The following is an 18,612-nucleotide window of genomic DNA, read 5'->3' as shown; positions in this document are numbered from 1 at the left end:
GCAAGAACCCTTCAGAGGAAATCTGGGGACATTAACAGGTGGTGGGAATTGTTACGCCCGGCTGAAGAGTGAGGCCTGGCGTAACTGTGACGAGAGAGGTGCCCTTGAACGTGGCTTGGTTGAGCTTCATAGCCAGCTTATGGTGGCAGTATAGCTGCACGGGTCCCTGGACTGTGAGCTCCCCGAGGGCAGGCCTCACACCCCAACCCCCCCTCCCGCCCCCATCCTCCAGACCCTGGCATCCTGTTTACAGAGCACGGATGGGTTTCCCTTGATGTGCCCTGTGTCCCCGAGAACTGTCATTAGAGTACCAGTGCCCCAGAGTGGAGCCCGCACCAGGGCGCAGTGTCAGAAAGCCCGACTGGAGACCTCTGTGTGCCCAGCCGAGTCGGACCCTGGTTCTGTGGGTCGGCTTCCCCGTCTCTCGACGAGGCTCTTGCATTGTGTGCGTTCTGAGATCCCAGTTTCAAGTGCTTGGCTCACTGATGCCACAGAATTCCAGACCACGTTCTGGAAGAATGGCTTTGTATTTCATTACATAGCCAGATGGGGGAGGCTGCTTTTCTTCTTCTTTTTCCCTTGTTTTCTTTTCTTTTTCTTTCTTTTTTTTTTTTTTTTTTTTTTTTGAGGTAGGCAATGGGATTCCAGAAGACTGGCAGTTTGTTAACTACAGCTGAGTCGTTGTAAGTGTGCTTAATTTGAGTGAAGCGTATTTGCAGACAGTTTAGGAAATAAATCTGGGAAACCATTTGTGATTCTTTGTAGTCGACTTTGAGAAAGAAAATGGCTATATTGTAGATTTATTTTATTCTTTTATTATAAAAGTAATCCATGTTTCCTGCAAAAAAGGCAGAAAACACGAGAACACAAATAACCATCCCCGTAATCCTATCCCCTGAATCCTCCCACTGTATTCTCTTTGGTGTACTATCCTCTTAGATTTCCTTTCGGATGGATGGATGGATGGATGGGTGGCTGGGTGGCTGGGTGGGTGGATGGGTGGATGGGAGGGTGGATAGACAGGCAAATACACAACGTAAGTATTAAAATGAAAATTAAATTATGCTAATAATATCTCTTTCAATCATGATACAATATATATGAAGGAAAATTTTCCATGTTCATTAACTTAGGCAGGCACCTTTGTTTTTAATGTCTGTGTGGTATTTTATAGGCTTGGTGAACCATGATTTATAAAACCAATCCTCTATTAATGGGCATTTAAATTGTTTCGGTTTTGTAAGTCTTTAAACAGTGCAGAAAATATCCTTACCCACATACATTTGTTGGACGGTCCTATAATTCCATTCGTGTAAAATTCTAAAAGGAGGTTTAAAAGTATTCAGTTACCAAGTTTTCTATACACGGGCCAGGACTGATTTCTTTCCCTATTATTCTCTTTTATCCATGCCTATTTGACAAGTGGAAACATATCGTTAACTTGTTTTAATTAGAGTTTGGGTTACCAATGAGTTCAGTACTTTTTTGTGCGTTTGTTGGAATTTTTCATTCTTTTTATGTGAATTACCTGTTTACAACCTGCGTCTATGTTCTACTGAGTATTTATTTTAGTGATTTGTAAGAGCTACTCATGCATCATGGTAATTAACCTATAGTTTTTCTCACTCACGTTTCTTTCATTGTGATTTGGGAGTGTGTGTTTTTAACCAAGCCAAGAAAAATATTGATGTCGTCGGGCAGATCCATTATTTAAGTGATTCGGGGCTGTAATGTGTGTCTCGGAAAGGACTTCCCACCCAGAGATTGTGTTCTGTGTAATATTCATCTTAACTTTCTTCTGCTTTTACGGTTTGATTCTTCTACTCGATGTACCATTTACCTAAGGTTTATCCCAGCACAAGCTAGCAGGTAGATTAATTTAACTTTTTTTCTAAAATGTTCCGCCAGTCATTTCAACACCATTTAGTACATAGTTCGTCGTGCTTTTGGTTCATTCAAGTCTTGAATTCTTGCCAGGCAGGTGAAGATGAACAGGAAACACTGAATATTCAAACGGATCTTTGACACCGTCAATAAACGAAAATTCTTTTGTCTGAACAGAGGTCTCCTGGGAGAGTCAATCCGTCAAAAATTCCAAAAGGGAGTGCCCTCACAGCTCTGTTTCATCCGAAGAGGTCTGGAAAAACTGCTCCCTGGAAGAAATTGAGACGGCCTTCTGCCAGGAGGTAAGAGTGTCTCCCTAACGCCCGGGTTCTCTAAAGTGCGAGCACAGGAGATTGACAGCTGTGGAAAACCATTAGGTCTGGACGCTATTTCTAGGCATCGTGTGGATCCTGCCTCCACCTCCTGGGACCCTGAGGCCTCCTCCAACCTGTCGTGACAGCCTGTCCGTAACAGTACTGGTGCTGAGAGGCTGGTTCCGACATATCTCTTTTGTGCTGCTCACGCAGTCAATCTGGTGAAGAAGATTCCAGACTCCTGTGAGGACGTGAGGCATCTTTATTGAGCAAACTAAAGGAAAACTTGAGTAAATGAAGAGGTCTTTTTTGGTTCTTGGGTTGGAAGATTCAAAATTAATGTCTGCTCTCCCTATATCTGGATGGCTATACATATATATTTTTTTCTTTTGAAAAGTAGTAATAGAGGACCACATAACAATATATCACATAAAAATATAAAGGTATGCTAAGCCTGTATGGCACTGGTACAACCATCTGACATTCAAATTGACTTAAGATAATAGTTGGGTGGTGGATCAGTCTGTGTCTGTGAATTCAGCATATGATATCAGGCATTCCAGCAAAGTGTGGCAGGGATGCGGAGTGGCCCATTGGGTAATTATTATTGGAAAAATTCACTAGCCAGACGCGCAGGGGGGAAAAAAGCTCGTAACCTGCCATTCTTCACACCAAAATTCTGTATGAATCAACTATTTAAATTTAAAAGTACTGTGGGTGAAAATTTTTTAATCTTGAAATCGAGACTACCTTTCAAGCATGATGCAAAGCCCAGAAACCATAAAGAAAAAGATGCTACATCTGATTACATTAGAATGAAAAGCTTTTGTACAGCAAAACTTTGTGTAAGCAAATGATAAACTTGACAAAGTACGTGCCATGTAAACCACAGACTGAGGCGCGTCGAGCTTTTAAAAACGAATGTAAGGTGTTCAGTAGAAAAATGTCAATGAGGAAGAAATTAACAGAAGCCAGTGTTGATCAAGGTGTTGGAGAAGTGAGTCTGTAATATTGTGTTGGTAAATTAGTAAAGCTTTGTTTTCTCTTATTGTGGTTAATACATTTATTGTTTTCATAAAAACAGAACCATTACAAAATACATTAGTGTTACCAAAAAAGTAAGCAATTCTGAAAAGTACAAAGAAGAAAGTACAAATTATTCAAAATCCCCCGCCCAGAAATAATCAAAGGCAACATTTGGTGAACATAATTCTCGGCCCGTCTTTATTCATATATATGGAAGGATGACTGCCTCGGTGGGTGGGTGGGCGGATACATAGACAGAAATAATTTTATAAGAAGAGAATCATGCTCCGTTTACAAATAAGATGTATTTAACGTAAATGTCTTTGAATTTACCGGAAGCAAAGGAGGCATCACCACCCTCTCCACCCTCGTAATTAACCCTTTTGTGGGGCCCGCAGGGTGCGAGGCAGGGTCCTCCTCAGTCTTCACAGCAGCTCCGTGAGCCAGGCCCTGCTATCATCCCAGCTTCAACTTGAGGAAACTGAGGCACGGAGAGGTTTAATGACGGGTCTAGAGTTCCCCTGCCAGTGAGGCCCCTGGGCCAAGTCTAAATCCGAGTCCTTGCTGACAGTGCTGTCTTCAAGCGAAGCGGAAGATATTTCTGTACTTGGGATAAATATTTCTTCACCACAAGATAATGTCAGGTCCCAAAAGGGACTTTGAGACAAGAAGAGAATTAAGAAAGCCATTAAGAGTTGCAGAAATTACGGTGTTTTTGAAGGATCTTTCGATCGCAGGCGGTACGGGCGGGCTCTCGCTTCCCGGTGTACCTTCCCACCTCACAAGTTTTGTTGTTTCTATTTTGTCCTTAGCCAGGGTTTACCATGACATTTACATTCTATTCCGGTCCTATAATTTCCCTGGTCGTTTGGCCTTCGTTGGGTATTTACGTGGGTTTAAGACACACGACTATTCGCCAGCGTTTACCGTAGTTAATCCCTTTCTGAGTTCGTTATTTTGATTTATTTTTTTGGCTGGCTGGATTTCATAGCCAAGTAATTTCCTTAGGAAAGGCTCATGGGGGCTTTATTCCCTTTGTTTTTTTCATATTAGAGACTGTCTGCCTCTTACTTTTCTTCCAGAAACACTTGGCTGGGTGTCATTCTTCCATCTTGCTTTCTTTTCCTCAAGATGTTGTAAGCCTTGTTCCGTTGTCTTCTGTTCTTGTTTTATTAAGTTGAGTTATTTACTTTAACAGAGACGGAGTGTGTGGGTGGGCGGGGGAGGGGAGAGGAAAGACAGAGAGAGGGAGAGAGAGAATCCCAAGTAGGCTCCACCAGCACGGAGTCCAGTGAGGGGCTCAAACTCATGACTGTGAGATCATGACCTGAGCTGAAGTCAAGAGTTGGACGCTCAGCTGACTGAGCCACCCAGGCGCTCCTGGCATTGGGTGTCCTGAAGAAGCCTGAGCTCACTGGTTTTTTTTTTTTCCCCCTTACAGGTAATTCCTTTTTTCTACCTGGATGCCTAAAGTATATATTCTCTTTAATCCTTGAAATTAAAAAGTAAAACTAAGCCATACTGGCACGGAGCATTTTATGTCAAAGTTTCCTGGAACACAGTGTGTTCTTTTGAGGTACAGATTCAGTCCGTCATTTCCAGAAAACTTCTCCTGTGTCACTAGAATCCTCTCCTGCTCTCTGTCCCTCTGCCTTCGCAGCATCTTTCCTCCCTTCGGGGTTATTCCCAGTTACCCTCACACTGGGTCATCGTCGTCCTCGACAGCTGCCGCCTTCTCCCAGCTTGCCTTCAGCCTTTTTCCCCTGCCTTCGTTCGGAGTCTTTCAAGCCTTTCCTTTATTATTAATTTTAACTCAGACTTGCGTCTTATGGTGTTATTTCTAATTTCTTTATTAGGTCCTGTAATGATACTATTTTTGTCCTCAATTTTCCTAGCTTTGCAATATCCCTTCTTTTTCATTGTTTTATCATCTTGACTTCAAGCTTTTCTTATAATGAAGTCATAGTCTTAGTTTCTTTTTATGGCACGAAACCTTTGTAGGTGATCACGTGTTTATATTTTTTTGTATTATGTTTCCTTAGACTGGGTTCTCTGTCTTTTGCCTGATCTGTCTTCCTTCCTTCCTTCCTTCCTTCCTTCCTTCCTTCCTTCCTTTCCAAATTTCTATAGTTGCAAAACCACTTATTTTCATCCTGCTTGTGCTTAGGTTTTAAGTTTATTTATTTTGAGAGAGAGAGAGAGAGAGCGAGCGAGCAGGAAAGAGGCAAAGAGCGGGAGATAGAGAGTCCCAAGCAGGCTCCATGCTGTCAGCGCAGAGCCTGACGTGGGACTTGAACCCACAAACTGCAAGATCACGACCTGAGCCAAAATCAACTGAACCGAAATCAAGAGTCAGACGCTCAACTGACTTAGCCACCCAGGCGCCCCTCCCCCATTCTTGATAGAGCTGTATTATTATTCTCACTTCTCTACAGTTTTCCATCATCCGCAACGACACAAATGATGCATTCTCTTACAGAGGGATGTTTAGATTGCTTCCTGGTTTGTGCTGATCCCAGTGATGCCGCTCTGAGTGGTTACACACGTATGTTTTGGGGCGTGTGCACAGACATCTCTCTAGGAATAGCTTACACCTAGGAGTGGAATTACCTGGTCGGTTGTAAGGGACATGCACCTCAGCTTTAACTGGCAGTATCGGACTTGTTTTATCTATGTGCTCTGACTGTTCAATTTCCCTCCACAATGGAATGAGTTTTTGTGTCACTTTCTAGAGTTATATGTGTGTATCATCAGTCCACTCTATATTCTTTTTTTCTTTTATTTTTTGAGAGAGAGGGGGGAGGCACAAGTGAAGGGCAGAGAGGTGGGACTCAGGCTCACCGGATGCGGGGCTCAAACTCAGGAACCGTGAGATCACGACCTGAGCCGAAGTCAGAGTCGGATGCTTAACTGACTGAGCCACCAAGGCTCCCTGCAGTTACAAACCGTGTTTCAAAATACCAATATACAGTCCCAGCGGAAGCATATGAGAAAGAATTCCTGTCGTTCCGCCTACTCACCAACGCTTAATGTTGTTAGACTTTAACCTTTTTACATCCTGATGTGGCTAGAATGACGTCTGAGCTATCATTTTAATCTTTATGTGCCTTCCCACTGATGTGTCAAAGCTTTTGACACTTTGCAACCCTTCTTTGGAACATTTTTGGTAAAGGGGCGCCTGGGTGGCTGAGTCAGTTAAGCGTGTGACTTCGGCTCAGGTCGTGATCTCGCAGTCTGTGAGTTCGAGCCCGGTGTGCGCACTGTGCTGACAGCTCAGAGCCTGGAGCCTGCTTCCGATTCTGTGTCTCCCCCTCTCTCTGCCCTCCCCCGCTCGCACTCTGTCTCTTTCTCTCTCTCTCTCAAAAATAAACATGAAAAAAATTAACAGTTTTGGTAAAAATATATTCATTTAAAACAAATGTTTATTGAATGCCTCCAGCATGCCAAATTGTGCTTTATTCTAGGTAATTATGAGTGAACAAAACAGACACACCCAGCTCTCATGGAGATTGTACAAACTTACATCAGAGGGAGAGGTGTTACACAAACACATTCACAAACACGATAAATAAAGAAAAGGACAGGGTGTCACAACAGAGAATAACAAGGGGGACCTCATCTGGATTGGGGATCAGGGAAGCATTTGTAGAAATTAAATGTACAAACAGAAAATGGGTGTCCTTTTTACTGGTCTATCAATAATGTGATGGTGTGCCATGCATCATTTAAAAGCATGATGTAGGGGCGCCTGGGTGGCGCAGTCGGTTAAGCGTCTGACTTCAGCCAGGTCACGATCTCGCGGTCCGTGAGTTCGAGCCCCGCGTCGGGCTCTGGGCTGATGGCTCGGAGCCTGGAGCCTGCTTCCGATTCTGTGTCTCCCTCTCTCTCTGCCCCTCCCCCGTTCATGCTCTGTCTCTCTCTGTCCCCAAAAAAATAAACGTTGAAAAAACAATTAAAAAAATAAATAAATAAAAGCATGATGTAGAGGGGCACCTGGGTGGCTCAGTTAAGCGTCCGACTTCGGCTCAGGTCATGATCTCCTGGTTCCTGAGTTCGAGCCCTGCATCGGGCTCTGTGCTGGCAGCTCGGAGCCTGGAGCCTGCTTCGGATTCTGTGTCTCCCTCTCTCTCTGCCCCTCCTCTGCCCTCTCTTTCTCTCAAAATAAATAAATAAATAAATAAACTTTAAAATAAATACACGTTAAAAATTTCATAAAAAATAAAAGCATGATGTAGATATGTATTAGTGCTTACAGAAAAACATTTCGTGACATATTGTTAAATGAAAAAAAAATCTGTCAAATCTGGATGTATAGCCATGGTCCCAATTTTATAAAGTTGTATGTTTATATGAACGTTACGAGAGTTTCTGGAACACTATGTAAAAAAAATTGGATGGAGAGACTTCCAAGTATCTTTATGTCCTTCTTTTTACTTTGCTGAATTGCTTGTTGTTGTTTTTTTTTCCTTTTATAAAGAGTAACCACTGAAAATTTCCTTTTATAAAGAGTAACCATTGAAAATTCCTTGGTATCATGTCACCAAGACACTATTTCTGTTTCCTACCCCGCTTTTTTCCTAAAAGCTCTTGATGGTGTCAGAAACACGCTCCTGAAAAAAAATCTCATTGGAGACCAATGTCATCAAGATATTTAAAGTGGATTTCATTAATCCAGTAAATACCCCACATCTGGCTCTGGCTTCTCGCTGTCAACCCACCTCCCCAAAAGAGAGAGGGGCAGATGCAGGCACATTTTGGGTTGGTTCTGTGCAACTTTCGAAGAGGTCTAGGCCCTGAGATTCTCTAAATATTTTTAAAGATTTTCCCGTTAGATTTCTGACGTTCCTGTGCAAGCTTTGGGAATGTCAATAAATCTGCTTCTTATTCCTATAGTGGGTAGAGATTCTTGTACATGTATTTCCATGTTCCAGCAGGTTTTATGTTTGTTTGTTTGTTTGTTTTTCTAAGAAAGTCACCTTATACCCCAAGTTGATGGTTATTTTGTTTCTCCCTGAAGTCAGGAAAGACCGAATTCAGACAAAGTGAAGAGGGTTGGAAATATTGGAGAATATTGTTATTACTCAATAATAAACAGCAGGAAAAACCTTTGGAAATAAAACCCATCTTCATAGTATTTTTATGAGTCATATAAAAATCAGCGGTTAACCGGCTCTACTGAATTTGTGAAGTTCCATAAAGCAAAACTCATTCACCCTGATTCCTTGTGATTCCCCATTTAAAAAAAGAAGAAGAATTAAAGAAATGCACAACGTGTGCTCTGTTTATTCAGCCTTTATATTAATGAGTTTCTTTACTCTGAAAGCTACTTCTGTTCTTAATAAAATGTCGCCGCCTTTTTTGTTTGATTGACCTGATTTAATCAAGAGACACGTAGCATGGGCTCACAGTAGGAATGGCTTGAAAGTATATTAAGAAAGATGTATCAAACTGGCACATCCAGCGAATATTTTTAGCTCTGAAATTTGAGGTGGAGCTATTATATGTGCTGTTTTTCCCGGAGAAACTTGTCTACCCTGTCAGTTGAGTAGCGGTGACTGGGGATAGTGTTCTGTAGCGAGCTCATCAATTAAACATTTGAAGTTCAGTACATGCCACCATAACCTTTTTGATCAGTTTTTGGAGGGGAAAAATGTGACGAGGTTTTGGTAAAAATAAGCTGGTTGAATAGCGCTTGAAGTGGGTTTCTGTGAATGCAATGCTCGAATTTTTATTCCCTGCAGCTTTCCAAGTCCTATGGAAAGGTTGAAAAAGCCCTGAGTGCAGGGGACCCCTCCAAAAGTGGCTGCGTGTCTTTGAATTACCTAAAGATTGTCTTCGACACCTTTGTGTACCGATTACCAAGGAGGATTTTTATCCAGTTAATGAAGAGGTAAGAGTCCCATTGTTTCCTTGACACTTTTTTCCCCCCCAAACGTCAGCCAGGAGAATACGGCACAGCTTCATTTATTTTTTATTAATGTCTTCTACTTTTTTTTAGTGAAGATTTCAAACACATGCAAAAGTAAAGAGAATAATATAATGAATCCACTAAGGTACTCAGCTTCAACAGTCAACTCATGGTCAATCATTTATCTTCTTGCCCATTTTTCCTTAACCCTGGATATTTTTGAAACAAATACCAGACATCATATTTCACTGAAAAGATCTCACTATGTCTTTCTAAAAGATAAGAAGTTTTTTTTTTTTAATTTTAATGTTTTATTTTTGAGAGAGAGAGAGAGTACAAGCAGGAGAAGGGACAGAGAGAGAGAGACAGAATCCAAGGCAGGTGAGAGAGAGAGAGAGAGAGAGAGAGAGACAGAATCCAAAGCAGGCTCCAGGCTCTGAGCTGTTAGCACAGAGCCCGACGTGGGGCTCAAACTTGTGAACCGTGAGATCATGACCTGAGCTGAAGCCAGATGCTTAACTGACTGAGCCACCCAGGCGCCCCAAGAAGTCTTTTTAAGAACATGGTGGAAATACTGGTTTCACACCTAATAGAATTATCAATAATAGTAATACATACCTAGCCAGGGTTCAAATCTAACAGATTGCCCCAGATTTTCTTTTACAGTTTGAGTCAGGATCCAAATGAGGTCTGTACATTACAATAGATTGATTTGCCACAATTCTTTTTTTTTTGGTCTGTAGGGCCTCTCTCCATTTGTTAATTTGTTCCCTTATGAGGCATTTATAGAAGCCTGGATTGTTTATTACCTGGAGTTTCTTGCAACTGACATCTGACAACCGACATCTACAGTGACATTAACATGCTCTCCTGTCTCCCTCTCCCACCCTCTCCTGCCCCTAAATGGATAGATACACAGATACCTGTTCAGTTGTTCTGGCAACAATACTTCATAGGCAGTGGCAGCGAATGTGGACTGGTTGTCTCTCTTTTCGTGGTGTTAGCAGCCATGGTTGAAAGTACTTCTCTCCACGAATTCACTGGGGATTATAAGGTGGTGATATTTCACATCTATCCTTTCTTCTTTTATTGGTTGGAGTGCTTCTGTAATGAAAGCTTTCCCTCTTCAACTACTTGGCGACAGTGAGACACAGCTGGTCTAAGAAAGGCACAATGTCCTTTCACTGACCACCTTCCAAAATGGTGAATTGGTTTCTTAGCATACTCCGTAAGCGAGCAGTGAGTGGTTTTTCCTAACTTGCCACAAACTCATGAATGGGAACATATTTGATGTGTTGCAGTTCATCAGTGTTCTCACTGATCCTCAGTTGTTCCATCTTGGCCAGCGGGACCTCCTCAGTTGGCTCCCGAGACCTGTTGGTGCGACCCTGATCGTCCCCAGTAGGTCTCTTCCCTTCCGACATGGCAAAATGCTCCTGGCTCTTCTGGGACATCTCTTGCCCTCAACCTGGAATCAGCCATTTCTCGAAGGATCGGGATAACTGGCGGACACCTCGGGTTCTCTGGAAAGGAGAGGCAAGAGAGGAGGAGAAGGAAGAAAGACTGTGAAGTGAGGCCAGCTAGACCCATTCTCCACGGCCTCCTCTTTCCTTCTCAGAGGTGAGCCCTGTGTATCGCCACTCTGGCTTCTAGAGTAAAAAGCAAGGTTTGGCCCTAGGAGTGAGTATTCCCGTGGCTCAGGAAACAGCTGTTTTTCTGCCTGTACATGGTGACGATTTTTAAGAATTGCTCTGCTGAATAACTAAAAGCCATATAGTCATTTCTTTGTATTTCGTTTTCAAAATTACACAAGTCATAATTTAATGGCAATAATGAAACTGAGGAGCAGAGTCACAATACACCTTCTATAACAAATTTACCGTGTTCGTGTTTCCACATTCCCTTCACCTGTATCCACATACGTATATCATTTTTATGTGTTTGTAATGAGTGTGCCTCTACAGTTTTACATTGTGCTTTTTCAATGGGAATGCCAATTGTAGACACTCATCCTGTTGGGTTCATAGTCTTCCAACTTATCATTTGAATGGAGGCCTATTGCGTCCCTTTCTCTGCCAGATATCGTGGGAGGTGCTAGGAATATGGAAATAAATACCAAGTAGTCGCACAGCAACGGGGTTCAGCAGAGGAATGGCAGCTACGAAGACCACCGTGGACGCTCAGAGTGTACTTGTCAGGATGCCAAGGGCAGCCAGGTTTGCACTGTTGTGACAACCTGTTCTGACCAGGGACCCAGGGATTTCTGAGTCGTGCCCCCTGTCACATTCACCCCGAATTCCCAGTGGAACCGGGCACAAGGGAACAACAGCAAGCGAATACCCAAGTACGATACTTTGAATATCGTTTTAACGTTTCTTCATTTTCGAGAGACAGAGACAGAGCGCGAGCGGGGGAGGAGCAGAGAGAGAGGGAGACGCAGAATCCCAAGCAGGCTCCAGGCTCCAAGCTGTCAGCACAGAGCCCGACGCGGGGCTCGAACCCACGGACGGTGAGATCATGATCTGATCCCAAGTCTGACGCTCAACCGACTGAGCTACGCAGGCGCCCCCTAGTACTGATATTTTGAATTGTAAGTTAGGTTTGTCTTCTGGTGCACATATCTGCCAGTAAAGGTTTGTCCTGTCTTCCTGATCAACTGTTCCCTTTATAATTATGTAGTTATCTTTCTATCCCTCTGGCTTTCATGGTCTATCTTATCTAGTACTAAAATATCCATAACAGTTTTGTTTGGATTAGTATTTGTCCAGTATATCTTGTCTCACTCTTATTGTCATTCTTTGTGTTTTAGGTGTGTTTCTTGTAAAATAGCATATCTGAATCTTAAAAATTCCAAAATGAACCCCTGGGCCTCTTTAGTGGTCAAGTGTAGTCTGTTTCCATTTATTGTGACGGCCATGGTTGGATTTTTTTCCCTCTACCACTGTATCGTTTACTGTCTCTGATTTCTCGGCTCTGTGTTTTTCTCTTTCTCTCCTCCATCGTGTTTGTCTCCGTCCAAGTTTTCCTTCTCACACTTGTGTTCCCCTCCGCTGTCTTGAGAATTAAATATTTTATTTCTATTCTTACAGAGGAGGTGACCCTTAAATTTTTAACATGTGTTCTCAACTTAGAAAGCCCAAAGTTCACAATATTTCTACCGTCCTGAATATAACGAGCAGCTTCAACTTACATGTTACCAACGGCTAGTGTTTTCATGCAGCCTTGTTCTGACAACACCCAAATTAGTCATTATTATTGTATTTTTTTATACAATCCATGTTTGTTTAGGCTTTCCCGTGTTTGCCGGTCTGTTTGCTCATCCCTGCTTCTTAAATCTCACCCCTCCTTCAGAATTCAATTTCCTGAAGTATATCCTGTAGTAGTCCTTTAAGTGAGGTGCTGTGAGTGGTGGGTTCAGTCTTGTTTTCAAAAATGTCTATTTTCTACTTACTCTTTAATGAAGATTTTGCAGGGAATACAATCCTTGTCTGAGAGCTATTTTCTTGTAGCACTTCAGAGACATTCTTCCCGGTCGTCTGGCCTCTAGTGTTGTTGTTGAGAGTCTGCTGTCTAATTACCAGTACTTTCTAAGTGATCTGTTTTTTCTTTTTTCTGGTTGCCTTCAAGATTTTCTATTTTTGTTGCTTTACGGTTTCCCCATGATGTGTCTTGCTAGCGATGTCTGTTTATTTAACCTTCCCAGCCACATGCTGTCTCATGGTGAGGATGAGTATTTTTCACGAATTCTAGAACATTCGCGGCTGTTGTTCTTTGAGGATTGTCTCTACCCCTTTCTCACCGGTCTTTTCTTCTGGAAGTCTCATTAAGTATTTGTTGAACCTCCTCCTTCTATTTTTTTCCTCGTCTCCTAGACTCTTTGGCACTTCCCATGTCTTTGTCTGGGCGCCATTCTGACTCTTTTCCTAGAATCTATTTTGGTTCACTGACTCTCTGCCATGCCAGATCTCCTCCTGGTCTTGCACAGTCCAGGTCTCCTATGCCCAAATGAGCATTAAACCCCAGCCTCTTAGTGCCAGCATGAGATCCCAGGGCTTCCTGTAGCACAGCCTGCCCTGTCCGGGTCTGATGCACTCCCTGGGCTCTCGTGGCCATAACTCACATTCCCACTGCACCACAGTCCGTTCCCTCCACGCCTCTAGCACCTGTGCATTTCCCCTTCTTGTTTTCAACTTCCGCCATATATTTTAAAATGATCTTGTTGATGTATTTATTCCAGTAGTCATTGAAAGTTTTGATGTGTTTGTTGATATATTTCTGTGATGAGACCGGGAGGCTTGGGGAGAGATCCACTGTGTTGCCAGAAATCTTACCTTAATGTGTTCATGCTGGCTGGGAAGTTAGAAAAGTCTCCAGAGAGTCAACAGAACTGAATGGGAGCTTTGAGAGGTGAAGAGGAGTTTCCCACACGGGTGGCCGGAGAAAGACATTCCATCCAGAGGAGTCAAACAGCACGTCACAGGGACTGGTTTGATGGGGTCACGATCCCTTGTTAGGGCTCTTTAATTTTATATACCAACATGTTTTTAACCATTACACTGAATTTGAGTCTTTAGTCTCTTTTTAGTTTTGCATATGTTTGTTTGTTCATTTGCTCAGCCAGCCCACAGATCGTTCTGGAGCCTGTACTGTGTAACCCGGCACTGTGCTCACTGGGGGCCCAATGGAGAGGAGGCTATGACCCCTGCCCTCAAAGAATGTTACTTGCTGGCGGGTGAGACAACATGCGGAGACATACCAGTAGTGGAAGGAAGGGCGCAGGGTGACAGGGCTGTGCTGAGAGTGATGGGGAGAACCTTGGACCCTCTGGGACGGCTCCGGAAAGGCCTCTCTGCAAAGGTGAAGTTTAAACAAAGACCTGAGACGTCAGGACGAGAGCCCTGGGAAGGGCTAACCCATGGACGATGTTCTGGGGCCTGGCAGGAGTTGGCAAGGGGGAGCGAGAGGTGAGGTAGAGGGAAGGCAAGGGCCTGGGAGGGGACTGGGGTCGGGGTCATTGCTGAGGGTCGAGGACAGGCTTTGAGTCAGATTCAAGGCTAGAGTGTGAATACTTTGGTGCATTTTTATAAGGATTGCCAAATTGCTCTCTGAAAAGATAGTCATGATTTATATTGTAACATCGTGTGGATGTTCTAGTTTCCTACTCTTTCCAGCATTGAATATTAACATTGTTTTAAAATATTGATAGCTTAAGAGGTATAAAATGGTGCCTCATTATCGTTTTAATTTATATTTCTTGGAGCGATATTGAGCTTGGACATTTCCACGAGCCTGTGTGCTGATTGTTTCTCCCCTGACGTGAATTCTCCTCATGTCCTGATTGGTTAATGCCCCCAATGATGGTTTTTTAAGTCAATTTTATCACCTTTTTGTTTAACAATTTTTTATAATTAATTAATTATTAAGAGAGAACCCTTTTCTGTCATAAGCAGAATATTTTCTTGTAGATATTTTTCCCAGCTTGCCGCTTCCCTTTTTCATTTATGTGATACCTCATTGTTTAGAAGTTTACATTTTAATATAATCAAATACATTAATCTTCTTTGGGGATGTCTTCTGTTGCTTAATCTATAAATTCATCATTCTTACTCAGCCTTGAGAAAAACGCTTTCTACTCTGCTTGTTTTTTTTTTTTTTATTCTTTGAAAACAAAATACTTTAATCCATCTTGACATAAGGTGGGTATCCAAATTAATTTTTTTTTCCCAAATAGATAATCTATTTTACCACCACCACTTGTGAAATAATTCTTTCCCCATTGTTTCTTTTTTTTTTTAATTTTTTTTTCAACGTTTATTTATTTTTGGGACAGAGAGAGACAGAGCATGAACGGGGGAGGGGCAGAGAGAGAGGGAGACACAGAATCGGAAACAGGCTCCAGGCTCTGAGCCATCAGCCCAGAGCCTGACGCGGGGCTCGAACTCCCGGACCGCGAGATCGTGACCTGGCTGAAGTCGGACGCTTAACCGACTGCGCCACCCAGGCGCCCCTCCCCATTGTTTCTAATGTCTGCTTTGTCAGGCATTTGATTCTTTCCACAATTTGGTTTAATGTGTCCTTCTAGTGTGTTCTATCAGTCTAGCTTTCTCTTGTATGTGGACGTTTCTATCCAGTGCTCGGTCTACACTGACCCATCCAACTGCCCTTTTATTTTCTGTTTTACCTTTAGAAAGGACATTGGGTTCCCTGCACTGTCACAGTTATTTCTTGAATTTCGTCATTACGTCACCTCCTAGAAAGAGAGAATCTGCAGGATTCTACCATGAAAGCATTGGCCCTCACAAAACCAGCTTTAGAGGTGGGACTGGGGACCTGCAGTGAGTGACATTGTTTACTTACCACAACGAGTCCATGATTATGTTGGGCCAATTCTGTATGGCTTTTGTATCTAAAAAACGAGTGAGAAGTTTACTAAAACATCGGTACACAAGCGTTCACAGCAGCTGTATTCCTCATTGCCCCAAACTGGAACCAGCCCAGATGTCCCTGAGCAGGTGATTGGGTGGGCAATCCGGTTCATCTATACGCTGGCATATTTCTCAGCAACAGGAGGGAGTGGATGAATCTCAGAGACATTCGAAGGGAGCTGGTCTCGAAGGTTGCTACTCTAGGATCCTGTCTAGGTGACATTGTGGAAAAGGCGGGACAAGAGGATCGGAGAAGCGGTCAGTGGTTTCCAGGACTCAAGGCGGGGAGGCCTGGCTCCAGAAGGGCAGCGCGAGGGAGGCTTTGGGGTGGTGGGGCCTTTCGGCATCCTGGGTGCGGCGGTGGTTGTGTGAATCCGAACATGTTAAAACCCCTAAAAGTATATACACCAAAGGAAAAAGTCCATTTCAGTGCATTTTAATTGGCTAAATAAAATTTTTAAATATGTCCTTTAAAAAAAAAAAGGCAAACAACACAGTAAAGAATAAGGCAGGAAGTAAAATAAAATCTAAACCCTCATACTAAAATAGTTTGAAAAATTATTCTTACTATCCAATTCAAGAATGGATAGTATAGGGGGAAAAAGTCATCTTTTTGAATTTGTTGTTTTTTAAAAAAATACTCAAGATCTAGGGCCTAAATTAAAACCTCTAACATCTTGGTAATAAGACATAAAATCTTGATCCAAATAATATTTTAGAGATTTTAAAAATCTGTTTTCCTTATACATATATATACATATATATGTGTGTAGATATACATATACATATACATATACATATACATATACATATACATATACACATACATATACATGTATATATGTGTGTGTGTGTGTATATATATATATATTTTTTTAACGTAATGGTAGGCTTTAATTGAACAGCTCACTTGACCTTTATTGCTAACATGCTGTGTTTTCAATGTCACCTAGGCTTTTATATAAGACACAGCTGGTAAAAGGTGTTTAAATATGAAGAGTGAGGTTTGAGGGAGAGCCGAGAGGGTGGAATAAACGTGCTGACTTGCTCTAACTTGCCTATTCACCAGATGCTTCCTCCATCCAACATGCGAGCAGGTTCTCGCTCAGAAACATCTCCTGGTGAGAATTTTCCCATTCACTCTGGTAACATTACTGGCCTGACGGAAGCCAGAGAAGCAGGCACAATAAGCCATTTAGCCCAAATCACATTAAATGTAGAAGCAACACCCAGTATCGCTTCTCGGCCTTTTGGCTAAGATCAAGTGAAACAATACCCAGTGGTATATTTTCAGTTACCGCCCAACCTCTTTGACCCACACGTCTAGGATCCCTCCCGCCTGTGGGACATCCTGGAAAAGGCAAAACAATAGGAACAGAAGAGAGATCAGTGGTTGCCAGGACTGGAGGAGAGGAGGGTGTGACTCCAGGGGGCAACCCAAGGGAGGTTTTAGGGCAAGGGAGCTGAGAAGGGTGGGGATGGTCAGAGGAAGAATATCCAGTACCAACTACCGTTCTGAGCCTCAGCAGACTTTCAGGGATAACAAAACAAAACAAAACAAAACACACCTTGTCCTCTGTAGGGATGAAAACCTTGTATCTCCAAAGCAGGAGCTACTCAAGGTCCCGCTTCCTACCTGAAATCTAAAATGTTAGCTACTGTTAGTGTTAGTTAGTCCCTCACATAAGGAAGTGAGGGAAATAGGAAAACACAAACAACATAGAAAAGAGTCTCTAAACTCACATTCCTGTACCTGGTCATGAGATCTGAGTTGATAATTATAGTGTCCTCCTTCCATCATCCATTCTCTGTCCCCCCTACTTTCTCTGCCAACATCTTTGCTGGACAGCGCTGTCCACCTGCTGGGGTCCCCAACCTTCATTTCGCAGGATCTCAGTCCTTGGTGGCCATCTCTTTATTGGGCTGCCTCAGCTGGCTTACTGCACGGAATGTGGTCTATAGAAAAAGCACCCTAACCCCTAGGGATTTCCTCTCAGCTGACTCTGTAGTTGAATCACCAGCAAGGTACCAACCGTTCTATCAAGTCTGTTCTGGCGATGGGTTATGTGACAAGACAGGTGTGTTCTGTGGAGCTGAGGTTACTGCCATCCCGTCACCACCATCAAATGAGTCCCTTCGTTACTCTGATGCATGGGACATCACGGTGATGGATCAAACATTCTGGAGGTCCGTGGATGATGGTAATGGAAAAAGCATTTCAGGCAGGGAAGGCAAATTTGTATCTAGGATATGTATGGAGACAAATCACTGCTCCCTCCACGATGAAGGGGCCCAATGTAATCTTTGCCAGGTGACTGGAAAGCCCACCTGGAGAAAGGGACCATATGAGGTTCAGCGCTGGCCTCTGCTGTTGTTGGCAGGCTGAGTACTTAGCTGGGCAGTAGCCAACTCAGCTTTATGATGAGAAGTCCATATTTTCAGACCAAGGCACAGCCCCTATTCCTGTCTCCATGAGCACATTTGTATGGAAGTCCATGAACAAGCACCAGTTGCCTGGGCAAAGCGACTGACTGTCACCTGCAGGAACAGGTCAACTTTCCTCCTAATAATCCATGTGGGTGCCTCCCAGTGGGGCACTGACGTGGGCCATAAATACCTTTACAAGCTGTGCTGCTTTTCTTTGATGAGTCAACAATTTATACTACAGCCTGGGCCTTCTGCAATCGCTTTTTCTTACTCGACGCCCCACTCAGAACTGCTGGGTTGCCCAAGAACAGCAGAACAGATCAGAATAGCAGGACAAAATTGTCTCCGAAATCCAGAGACACCCTTCAAGCATATGAGTCTTTTTTGTGTGATGGGTGGTAAGAGACTTATCAACTGGTCTTTCACTTTATTTTTTTTTATTTTTTAATTTTTTTAATATGAAATTTATTGTCAAATTGGTTTCCATACAACACCCAGTGCTCATCCCAACAGGTGCCCTCCTCAATACCCATCACCCACCCCCCATCAACCCTCAGCTTGTTCTCAGTTTTTAAGAGTCTCTTATGCTTTGGCTCTCTCCCACTCTAACCTTTTTTTTTTTTTTTTC

General features: G+C 42.9%; 1 protein-coding gene across 4 annotated transcripts in view; it reads left to right on the top strand.

Moving 5' to 3' along the window:
• The window catches only part of EFCAB6 (EF-hand calcium binding domain 6), a 240,063-nt gene that overhangs the window by 82,756 nt on the left and 138,695 nt on the right, over positions 1–18,612 (top strand). For all 4 annotated transcript variants that reach the window (XM_043562841.1, XM_043562842.1, XM_043562840.1 and 1 more), the window contains 2 exons: positions 2,062–2,186; positions 8,966–9,114. In XM_043562841.1, coding sequence (XP_043418776.1) covers positions 2,062–2,186; positions 8,966–9,114 — 274 coding nt within the window. The remainder of the gene's footprint in view (positions 1–2,061; positions 2,187–8,965; positions 9,115–18,612) is intronic.

The sequence above is a fragment of the Prionailurus bengalensis genome, chromosome B4 (genome assembly GCF_016509475.1).
Source record: "Prionailurus bengalensis isolate Pbe53 chromosome B4, Fcat_Pben_1.1_paternal_pri, whole genome shotgun sequence".
Classification (NCBI taxonomy): domain Eukaryota; kingdom Metazoa; phylum Chordata; class Mammalia; order Carnivora; family Felidae; genus Prionailurus; species Prionailurus bengalensis.
This window is presented reverse-complemented; position numbering and strand designations above follow the sequence as displayed.